A 16,039-nucleotide genomic window follows, 5' to 3' on the forward strand; every position below is an offset into this window, starting at 1 on the left:
TAATGACGTAATAATTCATATTTTACTGTTTAAAAGCTTGGTAGGTCAGATGTAAATATTAGCTTTTGTACTGGAGGTATTATTACCTTCTGAAGTATTATTCTCTTCAATTTTCAAACCCATTGACATTTTTTATAAGGTTCAATGTGTTCCCCATCAAAATGTGCAACATCTAGGCAATCATGAAGAATTGCTTTTAGATTAAAACCCTTGTAGATTTTCTGTTCCATCCAAGTTATTTGAACAGGATTCTAGCAGCATTTAAACAAGGCAGAGGCTGAAACCCAGTCTTTTAATTTTAGTAAGCGCTTAAATCAGGAATTGTTATTCTAGCACCATTTAAACAAAACAGAGGCTGAAATCCAGTCTTTAAATTTTGGTAAGGGTTAATCAGTTTTTTTTTTTTTTTTTTGGGGGGGGGGGTACCTGGGTACTAAAATACTTTTTGTTAGGCAGATGGATTTGTTCATATAGAAATTGAAGGTCAGGTCTTCAGTAACGCTAGTAAAGAAGAGGATTACGCCTTCAGTAAACTAGGTACCAGTTGTTTTGTTCATCCTTTTGACAGCAAATGTTTATCTATGTCTAAAGATTAAATGAGTCATGAAAATTTAGATAATATTTAATTTGAATCATCACTGCAGATGTCAATCGCTGGGGTCAGTTTTGTTCATCGGGTCACTTGGGTGTGAAATCATTAAGCAAGAAAAGAAAGGTGTCTTCCTGTCTTTATCAGCTGACAACGGAGGAGCACTCATTAGAATAGCCATTGGTCAAGCCATTATGTAACCTTGAAATGATCTGACATTGATTTGTTTTTCACTTAATGTCCATTTATGTCAGAATAAATGGGGATGAAATGTTCAGGATAAAATGTTATCAATTTTTAAATGAAGCTGTTTTCACCTGATTGCCTTTAGAAGCTGTAAACTTCAATGGCGAGCATCCGTTTTAAATACAGATTAAGATACAAAAAAGTTACTGTTAGTACTAGTTAATACCACACAATTTAAACTGCGGTAGATCTACTTAATATAGAAGTAAGTGTTGAATACTATCATCGTAGCAGGGTCGTAGCTTAGATGTAGGCACATCCAGGGAGGGGTGAGGGTGTGTGTGTGTGTGGGGGGGGGGTCTGAACCAATTTGGGTTTAACACTTTTTTACCGCCTGTAGAAGCAATTTCTGGCATATTTAAGACTAGAATACCAGTAGCTAGCACACTTTTTCAAAATAGTATGCAGCCTCGGTTCTAAAGTGTGTTCATAGATCCACACAAGTGTATGATGATTCAAGACATCAAATAACTTCTGTTCTGTTCTGTATTTCATTTGTGGTCAGTACATAGGCACAGAAAAATACAAAACTATTGTCTTTACACATTTGAGGAAATTATGGCCCAAAACTATCAAAGACAAATTTTAAAGTTGTACTTGCAGGTAAAACAGTTTGATACTGGTACTTGAAAAATCTTTCTATTGATCTTAGATGCTGGTTACAGGGTAATAATTGAACCTATCAATTTATGAATTTTTAATTTCTAGTCATAAAGCCTGCATTCCAACCCTGATGTTATCTTAAAGGAACTGCTCAGTTTCTTATAATGAAAATGCACACTTAATGTGTTTCAAATTGCTTATGGTTTCAAAACATCATCATGTAAATTGCCTCAATTTCGGCACTTCATACAACAGTTGTATTCATATATTTCATTAGGCGGAAAGAGCAATTAGAGCTATTCCTTTACTCGGACATTGTATTTAATAGCAAATTGAGCATATTCGTGAAATAAATTCCTCAAAGTCATTTTAACAAAATCTTAGATTTCATGCTATTTTCCCCGTCTTTTCATCATGGGTGCTCGTTTTTATGATTTACTGATGCAGGTCAATAAAGCACATTAATTTTACGAAGTGTTCATTGTATTCTGTAATCAAACTGTATACTGAACAAGAAAAGAAACACATTTCTCTAGATCTGATTTGTAGAAACATACTTCCGTAGAATTTAATAGAGGTGTTCAGAAAACATATACCTGCCATGAATAATACATTTGTCAGAGATGAAACTTTGTGTCTTAAATTACAAACCACAGATTCATTTACACATACAGCCTCGCTAGCCTGTGAAGTTTAGAGTTAACCATGATTACAGATAGAAGCTTCATTGTTTTATATGTATGTACATTCTAGTGTCTTGTATAGATCTATAAAAATCATCATATTTCATGGCTCGAAAACAGGCCAATCAAATGATCAAAAGTATTTTCTTGCACTCGATTTTGTTTATTAGCGTGTCAAACTAAGTTGGTTCATACGTTGGGCTGTGATGTCATGGTTAATGATCTATTTACAAAAGTTTCAATCTTAAACTCAAAGTCGAATATAGTTTATTTGTATTACAAATTAAACAAACTTATTCATACGGTCACTATCACTGCCTTGAAATAAATTTGTTTCATTTGTTGCATACACGTACTATTTAAGAAATATTACACACCACTGAGGGTCATATGACATTATAAGGACTAGCCAGTCAGCCACCAAAAGTGTACATGAACTGAGGCATTAGCCGAGGTCCCGATTCACCTTCGGGGGCTGACTGGCCGGTCCTTATAATGCCATATGGCCGGAAGTGGTGTGTAAATATTTCTTATATTATACCGAACATTTTACATTACCATCCAATATGTTTAAAGCGCTTAAGATGTGTTTTATTGAACAAAGCTAATAATGTTTACTTGTGACATTTTCGCTGTTGTGAAAATAGCAAGCCACACTCACCGGTTTTATGACGTCAGCGGTCCATATTATATGATGCCAGCGGTCCATATTATATTTTTGGCGAGGGTCGGACCAGCCAAAAACATGATATGGACCGCTGAAATTGAAATACCTTGATATATGGATCGATCAACTTTTAATATACACAAATAAGGGACACATTTATGTAAGGTAAAATATAACGCCTTAGGTCTGGGTTTGAGACTCAGGAATGTGAATTCTGAAATGTCATAAATTATCTATTAAATTAATGTAGTTGTTTTTGTCATAAAATGAGTAAATAATTATTAAACCTAGTATTATGTAACATATGCGGCCAGTTTTAACACAATTTCTTTTTTAGTCAAGATTCAATGAAATTTCACTCAAAACTCAAGATGTATTTACGTGCATGAATACGTGCAGACCTATAGCTCTGTCGTCCAAAAGTTCTGGCGTTAGAGCAATAAAACTGTTAGTGTTCAAAGTTTGAAATATAAATAAAGTGTTCAAGCAAATCTTGCAATTTAGGTGCAGAATGATTATTGTGTCTTATTTATAAATTCAAATGAATTTTTAAAGCTATATCCCAAACCAATTGAAAAACCCATGTTAACGTGCTGCATTCATCACTGCTTAAAGCTTAATTCATCCAAATCTCTTAAAAATAGTTTGTGAATGAGTTCAATAATATCTAAGTGTAACACCTCAATGCAATAAATAATGTTTCTTTTTGAATACAACTCAAAGGCTTTCATTCAAAAAGCTTTAGGGAATGTTTACTTCACTAGAATGACACATTAAAAAACAGTTTAAAATGTAATTTTATAGATTACCTGTTCGGTTAGCCTATCTGTAAATTTATTACACCCTACTAATGGTAATGATGAGTGTGCAATGTTGATACTTGTAACTCACATCTACTACTATTACTGCTGCTGTTGCTGCTACTGCTTCTATTATTAGTAATGCTGCTACTGTACTGCTTCTGGTATTTCATCTACTGCTTCTCCTGCTGCTGCTTGTTTAATCTGACTGCAACTGCGTTTGCTACTGCTACTTCTGCTATTGCAAATTCTATAGCTATGATTATGACAACTACTACTGCTGTTCCTGCTGATTTTGCCACTGTGACTTCTGCAATTGCTTCTGTCAAAATAATAAATACAACTGCTGTTGCTACTGCTTCTGCTTCTACTACTGCAACTGCTTCTGAATGATTATGACTACAAATGCTACTACTGCTGCTGCTGATTCTACTGCTATGACTACTACTGTTGCTGCTACTGCTATTGCTATGACTACTACTGTTGCTGCTACTGCTATTGCTATGACTACTACTGTTGCTGCTGCTGCTACTGCTACTGCTATGACTACTTCTGTTGCTGCTGCTGCTGCTGCTACTGCTATTGCTATGACTAATACTGTTGATACTACTACTTCTGCTGCTGCTGATATTACTCAACTGCTGTTGCTACTGCTACTGCTATGACTACTACTGTTGCTGCTGCTGCTACTGCTATTGCTATGACTACTTCTGTTGCTGCTGCTGCTGCTGCTACTGCTATTGCTATGACTAATACTGTTGATACTACTACTTCTGCTGCTGCTGATATTACTCAACTGCTGTTGCTACTGTGCTACATACTACTTCTACTTCTGCTATAAATTACTCAGTCCTGGACTCCTTCCGAATTGACAGATGCATGTGTACATAAACATCAAGAGAAATACAACAGTAAAAGGCCTGGAAAAAATAAAACCAACAATAAAGAAGCAGACTTACTACATGGGGTGGGGTATAAAATCCACATGTATGTAAGTCAACACTTGGGCTAAGTACCACTGTACAAGTAATATGCCCAACATATGGTAATTATAACCTGATCTGGTTTACATGGATGGTTGGCGCTAACGATTTCTCTGTGAATCTTTGGGTTGCTCAGGTTCCTTAGTTTCCAAATTAATGGGTTATCATTTTCATAGGTACATAGTAAGCTGTGAAATAGTACACCATTAATGGCCCAAAAAAGAATCTTATTATTATTTAATTCAGGTACAACAATACACAAATGTTGGACAGTCACAGACATGCCGATGTAAACCAAAACAAATCATATATTCAATATTTAACAAAAAATCTATTAAGAAAGTCTCAGGTACGATGGCAGACATCAGTAATGCACCGTACATTTTCTGTTAAATCAAATTATGAAGACAGATGCGTTTAGAATTACATATGCATGCAAACATGCGTTTTTGAGTGCAAAGATTATATGTAATCACCTTTTCTACACTTGTAGCTATCCCAAAAGATTTCCTACGCCATATATCTAAAAACATGACAGTGTTAAACAGCTGCTGGTATACAAAATATAATGCCAGGAACTTTTTTTGGCATTTTTCATGAATTTTTGAGACTTGCTACCAATGTTTTTGTTTACTATTCGTTATCCTAAGTTTTGGTTAGTGTCGTTCTAGATCATGTGCATGCTGGGTGAATCATTAAAAACGGGGGCGTAGTCATAGCATTTTTAATAAATGGGAATTTTTTAGTCTTTAATGTACGCAAGGAATTGTTTTGAGGATATTTACGCGTAAGACTTTTTAAAAAATTATGGGCAGGCCTAGTCTAGTGAGTGTCAACCCATTGTCTGATCCCGACACCATTCCTTTACATCTCCAACAATTGTGTGACTCCAAATACAGTGTAGCTGAAAAAACATCCGGTGAACTAACAATGGCATTGATTTATTTCGTTAAAAAATGCATTAGGTATACTGCACCAAAAAAGCTAGCCACAAGTACCATTTTCATCATTTTTGCAATTTTACTGTCACAAATATTTTTTAATCATTTTCTTCACATTTTTGTGTAATTTCAGGCATCGTAAATGTCGGTGAAGGCCAGGACACATTCTATTTTAACCAGAAACCCACAGACCAAGTTGTCGTTGAAGGTACAGAAATAACGCTCTGGTGCGACGTGTCCAATCGACGACATATTCAGTTTCAATGGATGCACAATACAAAAGTGATAACAAACACAAGTCGGCGTTTTCAGGACGGAAGTAATCTTAGGATTTTACGTGTTACGCGTGAAGACGATGCAGGACCGTTTCAGTGTATCGCAACAAATGTTACGACAGGATTCTCGCTTCAGAGCGGTGAGGCAGCGCTCGAAATTCAATGTAAGTGTTGTTTTTGTTGTTGTTGTTGAATGCATACTTTTTATACTGTTTGTCACATGGCACTGAAATTTGGGTTTTCTCCTATATCTGATCAAAACATTTCATACATAGTTTTGAACTTTCACAGCTAAATGCACAAGTTTCATGATCATAGTTAAGGTACGCTTTCTGAGACCCCAATGAAAATTCTTGATCAATGAACTAATTTTAAAATCAAACCATTGATAACATTTATCCATTGACAAAATATATCTGAACAAAACAACTCACAGGGCCTCAAATAAGAACATTAGTGAATGGAATATTACACCTAATCCAGGAGGATGCCCTCATTTCTTATAAAGACATTGTGAATTATCTAAAAGGTATTTGATATATTTTGATTTGTTACATAAGGGGCCTGTCACTGTCGTTTTTTGGCCACTTTTTTACCTACTTTTTTGTTTCAAACAAAACAGAAGTAATTCAATATAAGTGTGTCATAAATTTGTATAATTTTTTATGGCACTTTGCTTTACAAATTACTGTAACTTGTGTCATATGAAACCGCTGTCAAACGGCTATAATTGTCAAAACCGAACAGGTTTGATGGTAGCATGATCTACTGCAACATCGGCAGTCGTCTGACAGCATGTGGGTGACAGTTTCATTCATGAGATTGTTTTTACACCTGTTTATAGTATCTTATATCCCTCTTAAAGGATTTTATTGGGTTTCGCGTTGTCCATCCCTCAGACCACTGATAGAGATTTCAAGTATCAGCGCAGACTCTTCAATGGTATAGGTAACAACATACTTTGAAAGTGCTCTGGGAACGATTTAATTAAATCAGCGTTTATGGTGTATATGATTGAGGTTATAACTTTCATATTGAATCTTATCGTATGATACTTAATTGTTCAAATCAAGGTCGTATAAGTTTTATGTATATGAGGTCATAATTTCCCGCAATAGATCAGCAATTATAAGGTAGATGACGCTCGTAAACTCAAGTCTATATTGAATACTCAAGAATCATCAATATGTCGCTGTTAGAGGTTCTTGTTTTGAAACCATATGCATGCAGCTCCAAAATCCCTCTGTTAAAGGAGCACTCTCACAATTTAACAGTTTGATATTATTTATTTTATTCTTTTTCAAAATCAGCTCATTTTGGAATCAATGCCTTCAATTCAGTCATATAAGATTACTCACAGTAGAACATATCTGAATTGTTTGGTAAACTGTCGAAAATTTCATTTTTCTTATAGTGTCATAATAACCATCAGCCATAAAACATCAATTTTCAAACGTAAATATAAAAACGTAAATATAAAAACTGTGATCTGCTGTCAGCAGTCTTATTTCCACTTATGATCACTTGTTTCCAGACATTTATGCCAAAAATGGCTCATTCCAAGACAAAAAGTTGTCAAAACAATCAATCTGTGAGAAAGCAGCTTTAAACAAAAATATAGCTGTATCTTTTATTGTTCAAAAGGAATTGAGATGGACTTAAAATGTTTCCTACAAATTTATGCAATATTGTCATTTACCATTTTCTGCAAGTTTATATCACGTCAGGACATCTTATTAAAACGTTTGGTAAATTGCAAGTGTATTACCCTAATGTTTTTCTTAGGAATATCCATAATGTTGACTTGGCTTTTGTCAAGTGTTGTCAAAGATTTCAAGTGTTTGTTCGATCCTGGTAAGATCCCATTTACAACTGTTGAATTAGGCGTCAAAAAGTGAACATTTGCTTTAGAGGTAGCAATTTATATTTTACCATTTGTAAGTAAATATTATCGTAAGATCTTGCTATGTTTGTTTCGCTATTATTACGCCTTTATCGCTCGGAGATTTGCAATTTCACTCCTGTCTGAAAAATGTCTTGAGCCGTATAATCCAATTACTATTTGCAAAACAAAATCGTGTCAAAAACTTTGACAGAAGCAAAGAAATGAAGTGTTTTAAGATATGAATATTACCATAGCATAAAAAAGATAACATTTTGATATAAAAGGATAAACATTAAATAAAAGTCTAAAATGTAATATGAAAGAGGATACACCTTTATTTATTTAGGATGTAAGAATTTTAAATATTATAATTTCATGTTTGTGAATCATTTATCTTTATGGAAATATACATGACAAATTGACAATGTTTTAACCTGGACTGATTTCATTCCAGCTTGCATATATTTTTGCTTGTTTGTTTTTTTGAAGATATTATGATCTAAACCTTGTTGTCAACTTTATTTTCTAACCCTAAAGGTCGTAGCTCAAAAAACGTTCATGTAAGTCAAATGAAACTTCAGTTACATATGTTGCCAGAGACAATCATGCGTGGCCCAGACCTCAGGTTAAAAGTGCTGTGTTGACTTTCCAGTAGGGTACAGAGAAAAATCATAAAAAGGTAGAAAGAAAAAAACAAACCAAACAATGATTTGAAATTCTTCCACAGTCTTGAAAATAAATACTTCACACCAAGACAATTATCAAAGAGGGGTGACAATGAATTGGAAGCAATTAGACAAGCAAATACAATAAAATGAAAGCTAATATTTGCCCAAGAGGATTAAAACCATCTATGCTGGGTCAAACTTGGAAGTGCCCAATATAATGTCCATGTCAAACAATGTAGCTAAACCAGCTGGCTTACCTCAGGGTTAGCAATAAGGTCTGTTGCAGGGATAGATGACCGATAATGTGCTGATAAGCCTAGCCAGGGAAATATTTCACAATCCATTTAATGCCTGTGCAATTTGTATCATGGTACTTTTGGATTAATTTGGTACACAATGGGTTGATTGTTTAGAACTTCGTTACAGTTAACGATGTAATTAACGACATCGTTGTAAACTTTTAAATGTGAAATAGTTGATAACATCCTTATATATTAAAAAAACAAAACAAGTGCAGCTGAAACAGTTGTCTCAAAATTTGCTAAAAACACTCCAGATCACAAGTATATCTAACGAACTCCCAGAGCAGATAAAATTTGAAATTTAACAGTGATGATGAAAAATCGTTGTGAACTTTAACAAAGTTCTGAAAAATTGGGTCAATGTTGGTCACTGTAACCTTTTAAAATGTATTTTTGTTTATTTTTGTGTTTTTTTTACCAAAAAATCTGGTTTGAAAGTCTCACATTGAACATTCAACTGATAAATAAATGTTAACTTTGGTTCAAAAATTGTATTTTAAAAGGTGCATGACTTATTCTTATTTAAAGTCGGACTTTAGTTTATGTTAAAGATACGCACATTGCAGGACTAATCTGCGCATTGCTCGGATGTCATCCTTCAAATTTCTGCCATTTGACAGTTGAGAGTGCTATAACCCTGCAGGGAATAAATTCATTACAATATATTTCTTTTAAGTTATCTAATAAACCTCACACTTAAAACCTATTTTGGCAACATTGTTTGCTTGTTAATTGCCAATTTACTTAAGCCATTTTCACATTTGCGCAGACCCTCCTGAGCTTTTGAAAGTAAGTGCGAAGTATGTGACAGTTTTAAAAGAACTTTCAAAACTTCATTTTCGATGGTCTTAAGTTAACTTCACAACTTCTTTGCTCTGGCGAAGCAATTTCGGTCATTTTCGTAAAGCAAGAATAGTCACGTCTCCACTGGAAAATCACCCTTTTCACTTTGGGACAGTTTTGACGAGTTCAATAGCCATTAATTTCATTGCTCGAGCCACCTGTCACTAAAAGAAGGCGATCGCTATTGTTCGTTCTTTGCTAATGTTCCTTTAATATGGTCAGGGGTAAGTTCTTAAACCATAACCTTTGACCTTCCTATTTCTATCCATCCACGCTTGTTTACTTGGCATCTTTTGAGCGCCGACTTTGCATTCAAATACAAACATATTGCTGTGCTGACCTCTCAGTGGGGTACGAGGTAGTTTCTCCATTTTTACCGTCGGAGCTTTGAAACTTTTCACCACCATAGGCGTTGGGGACGCTTTTGAATTGTTGCATCGGTTTATAAAATCCCGATCATGCTAAATTTCATCCTTCATAGACGAGGTAAAGAACCTGCTCAGTGTTTATAATTTGGGATTGTATGAAGTTTTTGTTATTGAAAGTGGAAGTCCGTTTGATTGAGATAACTTCAAAGGATTTACCTCTAAGCCGTCTTACCTACATCTGAATGCAATTGAAAAGCTCTCAAACCAAATGAAGATTTAAGGATAATAACATGATAGTCAAAAGCTTCAATCTTAACATATTTTCTTCTGAAAACTGTCACTTTTGCAATGTGGTATCTTTAAATTATGCTACAGATCAATATGAAAGAAAACTGACCTTATAGACAATTATCATATTCATGATCTTTTCATAGAGACAAGACAATTGTGTTTCTTATCACCTGTAATATTCTCATATATCAATTTCAGCATACTTTCTTCAAACAAATGCTTGGTACGAACTATCAATGTTTCAATACTCAGATTTATTATTATCAGGTCGAAATTGACCATTACAGAATGTATCAGATTTAGTTATGACTTGTTCAAGTGGGGCCCATAACGATTGTTGAGTGCTCTTCAGAGATGATGATATTATCTGTTTGAGGATGATTTCAAGTCCGACTGTTGACTGGATGGCAGTGAAAGTGATGACGTCCATATCATGTGCAGGCCCTTTATCAAATAATTTGCATGCAAGCTCTGGGTCATTCGGTAGAACTTGTTGACCGTTGGATAGTTACATCTCTGATTTTGCTGCAGAATCAGAGATAGTTGTTGAGATCAAATCTAGAAATATAGATTAAGATAAAGTCAATATTCTTTCAATCATGCCCCACTCTTTCCCAAAGACACATCAACCCCACCCCCTTGAACCTAAAAATAACTTCTAATAAGTATTAAAGTGTGAGTAGGCAATCTTTTGAACATTCTTCATTTCAATAAAATACCTCCATATGTCTTTCTCTCGATATTTTACATTTGCAGATTGCAAGTGATATATAATCTTATGTAACTATTTAGTTACTTTATCCACTAAGTAAATATTTGCCAGTTTTTGCAGCTTTATGTTAGTATTTGCACATTATGCACCCCAGACATTTACTCTAACCCCACTGATATGGAAGAAGACTTATCAGGAGTTGAGGGCAGTGTTTGGTGTTTGATCTGCAGATTAAATATAAGGGCCCTTAGAGATAACTGTTGTAGCAGTCAGATTCGTAAAGTTGCTGATTGTCTATATATGTATATTTCTTTGAAAAAATACAAATCTGTATTTGTTTGGAGAAGGAGGAGGGGGCTGGTGAGTGGGGGATTCTGACACTCCCAGCCTTATCGTCAGAATTTTTTCGGTGAATAAAAAAAAAATGTGTAAAAAACATTTTTATTTTTTTATTTTCATTATGTAAATAATTTGATAATTTAAATCAATAATTTTTTTATTGCCAATAAAACAAGCCATTTCCATTGTGATGAAAATGCTATTTGAGGTCAATTTGCGTACATTAGCTTAAAAATGGCAACGATGATAAAAATAATGACTTTTGACTATTCTTTGATTTAAAATGAAATATTCTTGACCAAATAATCGTTACAATCTGTACCACATGCTGGGCTCTTATGATTTTCATATTTCGCTCAGAAGGTCTTTCGACCAGTCTGTTGAGACGAACTCTAAATACGCCCATTAAATTGATTGACATCTTTGTCAATTAATTTATTTAAAATTCTTTATGTTTGGTCTAAATTATTCATTCTACCCAATTGGTGTTTTTCTATAGGGGGCAAAATATGAATATGATCATGGAATCTTTTCCGACAATCGTGACAATTGGATATGACATTGCAAGGGTCTTGTTTCTGTAACGATTCAAAAGTTGTAATAATTCATTGAATCATTCTGTATAAGGTTATAATTATCTTTCAAACCTATGACTCCGCGTGAAAGAGTTACATAATTTAATTTCTCAACAGCTTATAGAAGTGTCATACTTAATCCGAATTGAAGTAACTGAAAAAAAGTAAAAACTTTTGAATATAATTTTACAGTGTCCTACTGCTTTTAAATTTGAATTGATATGATAAATCATTGCATCTCTTATAAAACATTTAATAAGTGCGGCTTTTCTTTGAAAATGCAAACTTCTTAAAAAAAAAAATCCAATTTATTTTATTTAAACTAAATATGCACTCAGCGGCCGAAATGTAGCCTATAAAAAATGTGTTCATCATTCTGTTTCCCGTAATAGCTGTCACAGAAATTATAGAATATTTGCTATTAAACGTACAGATGCATTTTTGAGACGCAGTATGTCGGAATAAATCTTATATTTTCCGTGGATTGTAAATATGCTATCTCTGGACCAGTTCCATTTAATTAGAAAATATCTTTATTTAATGGCAATATATTTGAAAAATCTCTTTTTGTTGTCAAACAATCCAGCGATACTTGTCGTATAAATTTCAAGATGGTGTTACCATATGTTTTTGATCTTGTGATTCAATTGCGGACTTATTAAACGTATAAATATGGCCTGAATGTCAGATCAAAACAATGCCATAATCAGCCGGCTTTGAAGTTTGTATGCGGAAGGCTTGAACGGAGAAACCGAACTTTGTGAAAGTAAATATCATGGCTTAGGAGCCCACGAGCCCAAGCCTCAGTGACCAACAATCTTCGTCATGGTACTGATAAACAAAAAGTAGAGAATGAGTCGTATTTGCAAAATCTGACTGTTAACAATAAAAGCAGGTGAACGATTAGCTTATTTGTAAAATCTTGACGATGAAAACAAGTGAACGTATTTGGGCATAGCTTTGTTTGAAATGTCTTTTCTTTTTTCATTGGTCACATTTACAAGTATTATTCAAATAACAATGATTATAAGGCCACCTCACACGTTTAATCCTTCTTAATGTCATTTATTTTACAACAAGAGTAAAGAAAGTTTATGTCAACTTATGCATAAGTCAGACTGGTTGGCACAGTGTTTTACCAGAATTGGCACAGTGTTGTATGGTTGTACCAGAATTGGCACAGTGTTGTACGGTTGTACCAGAGTTGGCACAGTGTTGTACGGTTGTACCAGAGTTGGCACAGTGTTGTACGGTTGTACCAGAGTTGGCACAGTGTTGTACGGTTCTACCAGAGTTGGCACAGTGTTGTACGGTTGTACCAGAGTTGGCACAGTGTTGTACGGTTGTAACAGAGTTGGCACAGTGTTGTACTGTTGTACCAGAGTATGGTGACATATATGTTGTGATGGAACCAGAGAACCTTGAGAAAACCCTTTTGTCCGGGTTGGTAACCACCAACCAGACTCACATGCGCCAAGGCCGGGGAATTGCACCAAGTGCGCCTTGGTGAGACGCGAGTGCCCTTCGTTACCACTGTGCTAACCGAACAACTTATACTTCTTGCCTTCAATGTTAAACGACTTGCATGCATACAAGCAGAGGTACTATTTTAGTGTGTTTTTTTTACCTTCCAATCCTGGACGTTAAATATGTAATGATATTGACATGTTGTATACCTTAGCTCAAACCAAGGCAACACCATGTTAGTAAGGGTTGTCTTGATCTTTCATAGAGAAAAAAAATCAATAACTATTTATGATATATTGTATTTGATAGATTATGTACTTTTAACAGTCAGGCAAACTTTACAAATAAACAACAAAAAATGTCAAGTAGCGAAGTTTATTACATTTTAAAAGCTGCACTCTCACAGATTGACCATCTAAACAATTTTTTTATTTTTTGTCTTGGAAAGAGCAAATTTTGTGTAAATATCTGCAAACCAATGATATAAGATTGCTGACAAAAAATCAGATTGTAGATTTTTTGTCAGCAGTCTTATATAACTGGTTTCTATGGATTTTCGCAAAAATTGGCTCGTTCCTAGATAAAAAATAAAAAAGTTGTCAAATTGTTCAATCTGTGAGAGTGCAGCTTTAAGGCCACACATTTCTGTAAGAAGTTTGGAACCCAGCATCTATCATTATCCCACCCTTTTTGCAATTGCTCCGATTATGAGGGTGTTATAACTAAGCCTTGTAGTTATGTTAATGTTATGCATATGACATCGGAATTAAGTTTATTTTAATAGCAAATTAAAAGAAATAAACACATGCATATCTACAATGCGTTAATCAATCCATGCACCATTTAATGCACCCGGGTATTATAAACCATATGTGCAAAGACCACCAGCAAATTTGGCACCCTAAGATATCTGCATTTCAAATGCAATTTGCGTTGTTGATCTCCATTTTAATTATGTTTACATTCCAAGACCTTACTTAGAAAATTACTGGTATTTTTATTTCTTTGCGAATGATTAATCTAGCAAATTGTTGTTTATTTGAGAATGCCAAATCACCTTGCAATTCGGAGTTAAAATGGAGGCCTAAGAAAATATTGGTCTCAGAAACGGGGTGGCACTGAGTCTAAGGAATGAGAGGAACTATGACAATTGTAAACAGGGTACATAACTTGGAATATATTTAAACTGAAAATATTTTTACTTTAATTATGTACATACCTGAACATCGGCCAGGCCAAAAAAAAGAGGTTTTGTTAGGGTTACATCCTTTTCAAAAACAGGTAGCATCTATAGGTACAAATGTAGGCTTTTTTATTTTATTAATTTATAAGTATGTAAGAAGGTTATTGTCAACATCAGGGAATGGTGTTCTCTGTATAAATCTTTCAAGATTTTAAATTTCATATTAAAACACACACTTTAAAAAAATATTTATAATTTTTATTTTTTAAATATATTTTTTTACCTATGGACTATACAAATGGTAGGGTCGAGAATACTTCGTAGGTAGGGGCAGATAACCAGAATCAAAAGTATATTTTTTTATAGGCCCAATCTGTTGAATTTATCGTAATTTTACAGACACCATGGGAGTTTATAGGTATTGAAGAAAGCATTTCGTTTTGTGGGATTCGGGGAAACATCATGACTTTTTTTTTTTTTTTCAATGTTGTTATTAAATATGGTTCCCTGGAATTGCATAATTAATATACATTCTTGTTACCAAATCAATACCCCACTGTCAGGTTCTCATAGGATTTCCTAATTTACACCAATTATATTGATAACTTTTAGCAAAAATAAAATCTGAAATAAGTGTTGGATGATTTGAAGGGAGGGTTTGGGTGGGGCAGAACTCTGACTTAGCATGCAATGGACATGTGCAGTAAACTGAAAATAAAAAAACAACAATGAAACTGGCACGTGCGAGATGATTTATATGCTTACATTTAAGTGTGTCAGCATTTTAAGAGGTAATTTTTTTTATCAACTTTGTTTTGGAATTAAATAAACATCTCTTTCATGTTTGTTTGTTCTTCACCTGCTATACATTTGGCCCATCTGTATCATGTAAGGATTATTTTCTTTGATTAATTGCTTTCTGGAAGATTGCGAAGATGGAATGAATATACCTTTCGGTTGCAGAGTCTAGCAATGGGCAGTTATTTTCCCCAAGTGATTGCTCTACTGACTAATTTCTCTACTGACAGTACCGAAGCCCTGGTTGGCCTGAGTATATGTTTCAGTGTGTTTTCTCTACTCAACTGATGGTACTACAAATATTCATAAGGGCCCTATTTTAAGACAAAAAATCAATGGGGATTGTGACCAGGGTCTGACTGGGCTGTGTTAGGGTGAAGCCGACATTTTTTTTTCCGAAAACAAAACAAAAAAGCACACCAAAATACACCTTTTGACTATTGAGCTAAAAAACAACATTTTAATGGATCATACACCGGAACTTCCGGGTCTTAAATAACACAGTATTTTCAGTTAGGCCAATCTGGTGATGACTACATTGGACCCACACAGGGGCATTTAAGCTTTGAACCAATACTGACAATATCAATTGCAAATTAAATTTCTTTTGAAATCTTTGCGGAATAAAGCAAAATTGAGGAGAAATGAGAGGGATGATTATGGCCTTTTAAACTCAGTAGCTTTTGAGTTAAACATCAAAATTGACTTCAGCTAAGCCACTGTTGTGTGCCTTGATCAACAGTTGCTGAATTCAAGACCAAAATTCCATTTCCATGTTTACTTAGTTTTGTTACCCTCAGTATAATTAACACAAGTCAGAA

At 34.4% G+C, this 16,039-nt stretch overlaps 1 protein-coding gene across 2 annotated transcripts in view; it reads left to right on the forward strand.

The window, feature by feature from the left end:
• LOC128207922 (inactive tyrosine-protein kinase 7-like) overlaps positions 1 to 16,039 on the forward strand; it is a 97,307-nt gene that overhangs the window by 1,132 nt on the left and 80,136 nt on the right. The window contains exon 2 of one of the 2 annotated variants that reach the window (XM_052911115.1): positions 5,646 to 5,951. In XM_052911115.1, the coding sequence (XP_052767075.1) occupies positions 5,646 to 5,951 (306 nt within the window). Of the gene's footprint in view, positions 1 to 5,645; positions 5,952 to 12,994; positions 13,372 to 16,039 lie in introns of those variants that run through there. The other variant, XM_052911116.1, reaches the window with a different exon arrangement.

This window comes from Mya arenaria, chromosome 11 (assembly GCF_026914265.1).
Source record: "Mya arenaria isolate MELC-2E11 chromosome 11, ASM2691426v1".
NCBI lineage: Eukaryota > Metazoa > Mollusca > Bivalvia > Myida > Myidae > Mya > Mya arenaria.